Genomic DNA, 10,294 nt, shown 5'->3' with positions numbered 1-10,294 from the left:
CCCCAGCATAGGGGAATGCTAGGGTGGTGAGGCGGGAGTGGGTGGGTTGGGACCACCCTCATAGAAGCAGAAGGGAGGATGATATGATAGGGGGTTTGCAGAGGGGAAACTAGAAAGGGAGATAACATTGAAAATGTAAATAAATAAAATAACCAATAAAAAAGTTTCATTTTTGTAGTGGATGACGATTAACATAGAGACCCACAACTGATCATGGGAGACTACAGAGTGCACAGCCCTAAATGGGAGATCCATATCTCATCCCATCCTCCCAGAACACTGGGGTCATTACAGAAGAGGAGGCTGAAACACAGCAAGAGATAGAGACAGAGACAGTGAATAACCTCAGGGAAACAGAATTTTCCAGACAAAATAGAGCGGCTACATACATGAATTTGCAATGGTTGTGACAGCTTGGTTAAGGCTTGTATAACACCAAGCCAGATGAAATCTCAGTATGATGTGTGGAGGTAAACACAAAGTCCTATTCCTCACTGAGGAGATACAGGCAATCAATAGCTGGTGGAAGAGGAAGATCCGTTTTCTTCAAGGCTATAGCCCTTGCCTCAGTAGAGGTCACATACCTAAAAGTATATGGAAAATGCTAAAGGAGATTTAGAATTTATTAGAAAAGTACACAATGTTAGGTAGGCATGAAATTGGGGTGTAGAGCTGGGAGGAGATAGTGAAGTGGGATGAAAACATTAAAATGCAATGTATAAAATTCTCAAGGCATTAAAATAGTAAAACAAATTAAATTAAGCTGGGCATAGTGTCCTATCCCTATAATCTTAACATTCAAAAGGCAAAGGCAGGAAGATTTAGAGTTAAAGGTTAGACTGGGCTGCATAGCAAGGTCCTGCCTCAGAAATATAATTAATTACTTAATAAAGAAAATAATAGACTTAGGAGTCTGAACTTGAATATAGGACTTTATCTTAGTTTTCCAGAAATGGAGGATCTAAACACATGCAAATAAAACTGCAAATGGAACTCCAAAGTGTTCACGTTCCATGTTAGGGAGTGACTGAGCATGTGCTAAAGTCATAAAAGAGAGGATAGAAACAAGTGTCTGAAGCAGAGCAGGAGATCGACAGCACCATCAAAGGTCAATATTAAAATATTGCTGAAGAGATGGCTCAGTGGATAAAGGACTTCACATGCATGAGGACTGGAGTTTTGGGTTTTCAGACAATGTATCAAGAAGATGGATATGGTACAGAGCATATCCACAGTGAAAGGGGATAGTAAACATTGGAGAATCCTCAGAAGCTAGTGGGTCATCTGGTCTCCTGTATGACCCAGTGAACAAGAGATGCTGTCTCAAATAAGTTGGAAGATAATGACCAACCCAAGGATATCCTCTGAACTCTGTATGCATGCCATTGCACGCATGCACAAGCATGTATACCATCACATCACTCACACATGTTAATTAAATTGACAAAAGTTATTAGAATCGCATGTATCAAGAGAACTGTCTTAGCTACTAGATTTGAGAAAGAAAAAGTGGTGACATAGATTAAAGTATAAAATAGAACAAGGATCTTCCTTATCATATTTGTCTCTGTACATACTTCAGATTTTCGCCTTTTGAGAATTACTTTTAATGTTTTGCCATATTAAAGAATAAACTCCCATTCTTTCTCTCTGTCTGTCTGTTTCTCTCTCTCATGTATATATTTGGGTATATATATGGATATATATATATGAACATATAAATATATGAACATAGTCTTTAGAAAATAAAACTGAATATATTATGTACTATATATATATTAATGCACATGCATATATCTATGTACATTCAAATATATACCCATATATACAAACACACGTATTTGTATACATATATAAGCATGTGTATATATACATATATGCACACATTATACACACAAATACACACACATATATGGAGAGGTGGGGTGGAGGTGAGGGCAGAGACTCACTAGACAGGACTGAATTTTTAACTCACAATTTTCCTGTCTTCATTATCTGAGTTCTGAGATTAGAGTCACACATGTGCTATCAAATCTGGTTCATTATATTTTAAATGAAATTGCTCATTTAATTGAACATTTAATGCATAAATGTAATGTTACTCCAATAATATATTTATAAAATAAAATGCTTGTGAAAATTAAAATATTTAAAAGTTGCCAGTTAAGTGATTTCACAGAATACTTTCTGCCAGCCAGGCATAACATCATATCTACATAAGTGAGACTCTGTCCCAAAGCAAATATACAAACACAGAGAGAGAGAGAGAGAGAGAGAGAGAGACAGACAGACAGACAGACAGACAGACAGACAGACAGACAGACAGACAGGCTGACCAAGAGAGAAACAGAGAGACAGAGACAGACAGACAGACAGACAGACAGACAGACAGACAGACAGACAGAAAGACAGGCTGACCAAGAGAGAAACAGAGAGACAGAGACAGACAGACAGACAGACAGACAGACAGACAGAGATTAGGATATTTAATTTATATTCTTGAATATTCAGTTTTATATTCTGAAAACAGTGTCTTTGTTGTTGACCCATAATAAGCTACAGTCTATAGTACTTAGGGTTTCAAAAGCGAAGGACAATTATGTCCATGCGGTGGCACTCAAGTGCACACAGCAGTGGAGATTCTGAGATCATTTAAATACTTTGATAATTGTGAAGCTATTCACAAAGGTATAATAGACCTGATTCTGAATGGATTGTAATTAGTCCTGATGCCTCTAGCAGTGCTGAGGACTTTGGCAAGAAGACAAGGAGACCCAGGTCCCTTTCAGCAGGTTTAGGACTCTCCATTCACTCTTCAATGGAGGGCATACTTGAGAACTAGAGATCACAGTAGAGCTTAAAAAACAAAAGATGGCTTTCTGCACTAGTATAAAGAGCCGAGTTCCAGTCCTCAACACAGAGCTCACTAGAATTCAATGAACAGCTAATATTGCTAAATTGGTAAGTTCCAAATTCAGTCTCAAACAATGAAGAGGAAGGCAAGAGAGAAAGGCACATGATATTGACCTTTGGACTTAATACATATTTTGACATGTGTGAATACATTCACATATATGAACATGTACATATACAATACATACAAATAAGAATAAATTGAAGAATATGGCTAGTACATACATTAGTGTTGGAAAACTTGCCTAGCATACCATATGCCCTACGTCAGATCATGACCATAGAAAAACAAATTTTGGAGAATAACAGATTACCACCTTCACACCTGATTAATACATAAAAGCAAAACAAAATTTTGACTAAAATGCTTACTAAAGCATGTCTAATGCCAGAGAAGCTCAATTGTTAAGGCTTTGGTTCAATTCTCAGACCTGATTAATGGTTGGTTTTACAACAGTTGGACAAGCTTACCATACTTCTATATAACTCCGCTTTCAACTGAAAGAAAATCAAGTTATTGATACCTCTTATCTCTTCCCATAGAACTGCTGAGAAAACTGATAGAGCTACACAGATGAATGAATTATTCTACACACTGTTCACCCATGGCATGTACTCTGTAGATGACTTGTAGTACTTTTATCACGCGTGCTACTTCTGTTAATATGTCTCCAGGAAAATGACCTTCCACTTAGAATAGAAGAATTAAAGGTAGAGAAGAATTAAAGCCATTGGGCAGCACAGTCTGTGGAGAGAAAGAAGACTGCTGCATGAAGTGTGTGCTCTGTTCTCTCTTCTCACTGCCCAGCTCTGTGAATGCGTTGGGCATGGCTGTGGTGGTGATGACTCACACATAGCAGGACAGGGCAGATAAGGAGGCCTCACTCCTGAGCAGCTCCAGGAATAGTGGTTAGTTTACCATCCTAAGCATATTGGTAAAGAGGGGCAACTCTTACCAGTTTCTATTGTCATAGTTACCATATCATCAAGATTACAGGCTCAATTTCACCAACAAGGGGAGAAGCTAAGCTCAGGCAGTGGGGGCTGTTCACAGGGCTAATGTCACAGAGAACACTGCTTCCTCAAGTTACTCTCATGGATCAGGACCATGATGTCACCAAGGGCACTGGAAGCTAGCTTACACTCACCCACTCTGAACTGTCCTTATCATCATATTCCTAGAGAATTGTCAACTAAGGGGTTCGCCTCCACAAAATGAGGGAGAAAGTGAATAGAGTGAAAGAGTACTCATGGATAGAGTCTTAGATTTCCTGAGAAAGGAACACACCTTAGTATATTCCAGAGCAAAATAGACTCTTCAGTGTGTGTGTGTGTGTGTGTGTGTGTGTGTGTGTGTGTGTGTGTGTGTGTGCATGCGTGCACAAGCGATGTGCTCCACATGTGAGTGCATGTGTTCATGAAGGCTACAAGGGAGTGTCAGATTCCCTAGTGGTAGTGTTATAGGGAGTTGGAAGTCGCCCAGTATGGGTGCTGGAAACTGAAGTCAGGTCCTCTTCAAGTAAACTTGCTTAACCACTGAACTATTCTTGTGGCCCCAAGAGGGCAACCTTTGGTAATGAGTTCTCTCCTTCTGCCATGGGCTTTGGGGATTGAATTCAGGTTTTCAGGCTTGTACACAAGATGGCACCTACGGGGCCATCTTGCTGGATCCCAGGCTCTGGTCTTCTGATATCTTGAAGTATCAATTTTCCCTTAATCTGAGCCCCATTCCCACCCTTAACCAAAATTCCACTTCTGTTTCTGGCCTCACCATTCTTCTAGCCATCCAAGACAACAACAAAGCCAATATGACTCCTTTACGATTTCCTAGCCCTAAAAATCAGATTCCATGAATATTTTCCTCTGAAATCTTTTCTACATGTTCATCCCATTTGCCATCAGCTTAGGCCAGATGGTGCTTCATTGTAGCGCAGTGGCAGGGTAGCCGCTACCTTCTTGCGTTTTTGTTTTAATCTATCCAAATCATGGTATCACATAGTTCTTTCTCAAACATTATTTTATTTTGTCACATGTTCCCTCAAGGGGTTCATTGTTCCCAATCTCTTGTTTTCTATGGCATGAAGTTTAGACCTTCCTTCATGGCACTTGTCCCAGGTGACACTCTAGCTTTTTTCAAATTGTATAGCCACCCTGCTGCATCCATGCCCCTCCTGGTGAGTTCAAACTACTGATACGTGCCATTAGCTTGACTATCTTAATACATCTCATTTTGCCTATGATGAGAATATAGAGAACAGAAATGCATGTGCTTTGCTGTGACTGCTAATGGGGGCCCAGTGTGATGTGGAAAGCAGGATGTGGGCTTAAAAATCCCATCCATTCTGAACACTTGTGAAGCATCTTGGTAGATTAAGAAGAAAAAGAAATACCATAACTACCACAAAATGTTCTCAACCGATAAGGAGATGAAGATCCACATTGTCATAATATAGTTCAGAGTCAAGAAAGAGTCTCCTAAGGGCTTCATTCTTTTCCAGCAGAGACCCTGTGAGGCAGGCATGGGAAACTATTACCTTCATTTTCCAGATGATAAAACTTGCTTACCTTTCTGAGAGTATAAGTGGCTTGTTTGTTGTCACAAAGCTAATGATTAGCAGATTGGGGTCTGCCCCTTGGGTGATCTTTTTAATGTGTGGGGCTCTGACTACAACCAACAGGGCCATGGCTCACAAGGAAAAGCAATGAAGCATGCTTGGGAACAGCATTTAAGGTGATGCTGAGTTCTCCCTGGCAAGTGGCATTTGACTCAGGAACGAAAGAATCTGGGAGATTTCAATTAGAAAAGAGAGGAGAGGAGAAAAGGATATTCAAGAACTAAAGACACATTATGAACAACGTTGCAGAGCCAAACACAAGGAGCAGACGAAGGGCAAGATTGCTTGTTGAGGGAAGGCTCCTCCCTCTCGCCCCTGGGAAACTGAGATAAAAGAGGAGGTGAGGCCTGAGTGTTCCCTCACTGATAAGCAGGCTCCACCCAGAGGCCAACAGTACACATTTGGGGACAGAGAGAGTGGATGAGTTGCCCCTTCTCCAGGGCCACTGGGACTGGAGTAGGGGCAAAAGGGAGGTCATTTTCTGAATGCTTTAGATACAGCATCTGGAGCAGAACCAGAGAGGATTCTGGGAGCCAGAGAGGAGCAGAAACAGATGGCAAGTGTTCTTAAGAAATATCTCCTTCTGGAGCCAGAGCCTAGTTGGGGGTTAGGGGTAGCTATGTACAAAAATTGTGTCTCCCCAACACGCGCTAGGGGAAAGGAGTATGAAACCTCCGGAATAGAAAGGAAAAGCAAGGCAGTTGATGAGGGAAGGTGGGGAAACTGGAACACCTAGGAAGTGCTTCATTCGGGGAATGGCCTTAAGATGAAAACGTGGGAAGGGAGAGGGCCAGAGTGGCGTGACAATTCTGTCTTTAATATATCCTTCCTTTTGGAACCAGATTCTTTGTCCTTCCTCTAGTCACTTCAGGGTTAGAAGGACAAAGTGGGGGAAAGCTGAGGGGACAGAGCCAGAGCAGCAGAATGGGACCTCCCTGGAGCCAGGAGGTAAGTGGCCTCTGCCATCACACTGATGTCTTCTATTTCTAAAGTCCTGAAAATCCTGTTTGATCCTTTTATCAAATGAATGCTATCTGTACTAAAGATCTAAGAAAGGCTGGCTTTTAAGGAGAATAAGCAGAATTACCTCTATACAAAGGAACAATAACACTAACTCCTTTACCCCCTTCTCCTTATAATCTTGTCCTCTCTATCCTCCCAAACATCTTTGTGTTGTTTTTCTTTTCCCCTCTTGGTTCCCTGACTAGAATTCTCCAGAAGAGAGGCTTCCCACGGAATGGAGCAGACAGTTGACAAGAGCAAGATGGGTGCTGCTAGCTGTCCTGCTCTGTGGCCTACTCCTTGGTTCTTCTATGCTTTGGGTTTACATCTTCCGGAACTGTGGTCCTTGTAAGGAAGATCATGGAACACCCCTGACTCAGGCATCCCTTCCTCATATGCCTTGGTCCATACCCCTAATACTCCTGCCCCATGCCAAACTTGTCCCTATCTTCATGGTCCCTGAGGATCTAGACTGCTTTCTCTCTGAATCCAACACACAGCAGGCAAAAAGTCAAACCACTTCCCTCCTAGGGTCTGTCCCTAGGCACCTCACTAGAAGTCCTTTGCCAGCCCCTGGGGGGAGCCCTTGTTCACTTTGTTCTTCTTACCTAGCTCTGAGCTTTTCTTTCACAGGTCCATGTGAGACACCTGTGTGTATGGAGCTCCTGGACCATTACCTGGTCTCTGGAAACAGAAGTGTGGCCCCGTGCACTGACTTTTTCAGTTTTGCCTGTGAAAAAGCCAATGGGACCAGTGACTCTTTCCAGGCACTTGCAGAAGAGAACAAGAGCCGTCTGTGGAGACTGTTGGGTGAGGGCACATATTGGCAGAGTCTCTGAGCAAGTACACACTGAGTCTCATGTGATCCTGATAGTTCTAAATTCTGTACAAGTCTAGAAAACCTCCTTCCTGCTCTTGCCTTCCACTCCTATCCATTCTCCTTTATTCACATCCTGCTTGCTCTTTGAATCCTTTTCCTTTTTTCCACCCTTTTACTTTCTTGCTTTCCTTTCTGCATTTTCTTTATTGTCTTCATCATCTTTTTGTCTCCACTCCTTCTCTTTGCTCATCTATCCTTCTGTCAAGCTGAACCCATAAAAACTGGGAGCTCCCCTTATTTATTTGAACTTGATCCTCTTCTACTTCCCTGTGGGAAAGTTTTCTCAACATCCCCATGAGGTGCCCATCTCCTGTACCACTATCCACTCATTGCATTCTCCTATGATTACTTTCTAGAGGCCCCAGGGTCCTGGCACCTAGGATCTGGGGAGGAGAAAGCCTTCCAATTTTATAACTCCTGCATGGACACAGATGCCATTGGAGCTTCAGGGTCCGGGCCACTCATACAAATTATTGAAGAGGTGAGAAAAAAATGGGGTGTCAACTTCCTAAGTAATTCATATGGACAATGAATGCATGCTTGAGGGCTGCCATGATTTTACAGAATATAGGGTTCTTTCTTAGAGATTCCAAGTTCTATGAGGGAGATAGAAATGAAACTACTCTGAAGAATCAAGACGTAGATAAAGGAGTAATGTTAGAAACAGCAGGGGGCTCAGAAAGAAGGAGCTTATGGATAAGAAGAAGGGAAAGATGCACACATTTGGGTGTCGATCTCATGGGTCCCTAGGTTCAGGTTTGTCTCTCTTCTTCAAAGCTTGGAGGCTGGAACATTACTGGCAACTGGACTTCCTTGGACTTCAACCAAACTCTGAGGCTTCTGATGAGTCAGTATGGCCACTTTCCATTCTTCCGAGCCTATCTTCGACCTCATCCAGCCCCTCCACATACACCAATCATCCAGGTGAGGGAGAAACGGGCAAAACCACAGTTGCACCTGCGTCTGGAACTCTAGGCTATTTATCACTACTTACAAAAGAGATTTCAGGCTGGGAGATAAGATACATGTGCAATGTAGGGCTCAGCCCTTCCTTAAGGGACAATTAGTACTACAATGATCAGGGCCACCAGGTAGAAGAAAAGTTGTAGCAGAGCCAGCACTTTGAAGCTTTGAAGAGTGAAGTAAAAGTTTTCAGCTTTTTTTTTTTTTTTTTTTTTTTTTTTTTGGTTTTCGAGACAGGGTTTCTCTGTGTAGCCCTAGCTGTCCTGGAACTCACTCTGTAGACCAGGATGGCCTCGAACTCAGAAATTTGCCTACCTCTGCCTCCCAAGTGGTGGGATTAAAGGCGTGCACCACCAGGCCCGGCTTCAGCTTTCTTTATTGCAAATACGGATTTCTTCTGGACCTCTTCATTCATCCTGTCTCCAAAATTCCCCTTCTCTTATTTTCTCTTTATTTTCCCTAAGGCACCTTTCTAAACTTGATAGCTAAGAGCCTATCACTTTAATGGATCACTCAGTCATCAAGATATGGCCCCTATTCCTTAGCAAAGAATTTTAAGTTTGTGATCTGACCTCTATCCTTATCTCTTGTTGCATTCCGCCTCTCCCTTATACTCTGTGTTCTGCTGACTCACATGTAGTGTCAAAAATATTCCTCTTCCCTTGCTCATGCTGCTTTCTTTCCTGTAACAATCCAAGAAGACTCCTATGTGTTTGCACTGGAAGTCTCTTTCAGTAAGTCCTCCCTGACAAGCAAGATACAATTTGCTCGAAGTCTCTCTGTCATCCATTAAATTCTCTCAAAATTTAGTAATCGGAAAGCCTGTGCCCTCAACAGACTAGAGTTCTTCTCAACAACTAGTGACCACTACGAGGTGCTCGATGAGTTTATAAATAAATAAATAATGGAGCCATCACTCCTGTGGTAAACACTGGAGTGTTCTATAGTTGTCTCTGAATTCCACAGCTTTGTACAGAGTAATTAACCCAGAAGACATGGCCATCAGTATGTGGTATTCTAAGATTAGGCTTTAACGTGTGCATTCATAAATCTATTATGGTTTGTTAGGATTAACTAAAATCTGAAGTGGTTAAGGACAAATTTAGATAGGGAGACAGCAATGGAGCTTTGGAACATGGCTAATTATACAGGTGACAAAATGAAACTAAAAGACACCATAAAGGGGTTACAGGGAAATTCTGAGCTAAGGAGAATATTTGGAATGCTGTAGCCTCAGCACATGGTCAGTGAGAAGCTGGCCTGGACTTTGAATGGGAAGAAAAGTGGGAAAGAAAATATGAGACTGGGCTTGGTGATTACTGGCCCAGAAAGTCAAGAAGAATTGATAAATATTAACATATAGAAAAAGAGAGGAGCTACTGAAGCCTTTCAGATATTACCATGGATCTATGTAGAGCTCAAGTGGAATCAGCTTTGGAGGCAACTTAAAGCAGCTGTTGACATATTTAATCTATGTTAACATATTTGAATTTGATGCATAATAGCAAATGGAAAATAAGAGCTGAGCGTGAGAATATGGTCAGTTTAAACACATAGTCCCAGAAACTTCCCAAGGTTTCTGTGGTTAAAAATAAATAAAAGAGATGGAGGAAACAGTGAGTCACTTAGTTTGCTCCAGTCTGCCTTACAGTAAGTAGCTAGGCTCTTAGAGTAAGCTTAGCTACCTAGAGTGGAATGCTGAGAAGCCCATGAGAAGCTGAAGCAGGAGGAACAGAAGAGTACTAGGAATCACAGAGAAAGAAGATGGACCACCATGGGTGGCATGACAAAGAAACAGGGAGGAACTAAAGAAGAAAGGAACTAAGGATTTCAGAGATTACCTCACAAACAGAGTAGAACTATTGAAAACTTACAGCTAGTCTCTCTCTCTCTCTCTCTCTCTCTCTCTCTCTCTCTCTCT

At 41.8% G+C, this 10,294-nt stretch overlaps 1 protein-coding gene across 1 annotated transcript in view; it reads left to right on the top strand.

The window, feature by feature from the left end:
- The first annotated feature begins 5,910 nt into the window (after positions 1-5,910).
- Positions 5,911-10,294, top strand: part of Kel (Kell metallo-endopeptidase (Kell blood group)) — a 17,690-nt gene continuing 13,306 nt past the window's right edge. The window contains exons 1-6 of the mRNA XM_021191075.1: positions 5,911-6,084; positions 6,371-6,476; positions 6,737-6,878; positions 7,164-7,340; positions 7,767-7,891; positions 8,188-8,334. Coding sequence (XP_021046734.1) covers positions 6,453-6,476; positions 6,737-6,878; positions 7,164-7,340; positions 7,767-7,891; positions 8,188-8,334 — 615 coding nt within the window. The 5' untranslated portion in view covers positions 5,911-6,084; positions 6,371-6,452. The remainder of the gene's footprint in view (positions 6,085-6,370; positions 6,477-6,736; positions 6,879-7,163; positions 7,341-7,766; positions 7,892-8,187; positions 8,335-10,294) is intronic.

This window comes from Mus pahari, chromosome 2 (assembly GCF_900095145.1).
Source record: "Mus pahari chromosome 2, PAHARI_EIJ_v1.1, whole genome shotgun sequence".
Classification (NCBI taxonomy): Eukaryota; Metazoa; Chordata; class Mammalia; order Rodentia; family Muridae; genus Mus; species Mus pahari.
This window is presented reverse-complemented; position numbering and strand designations above follow the sequence as displayed.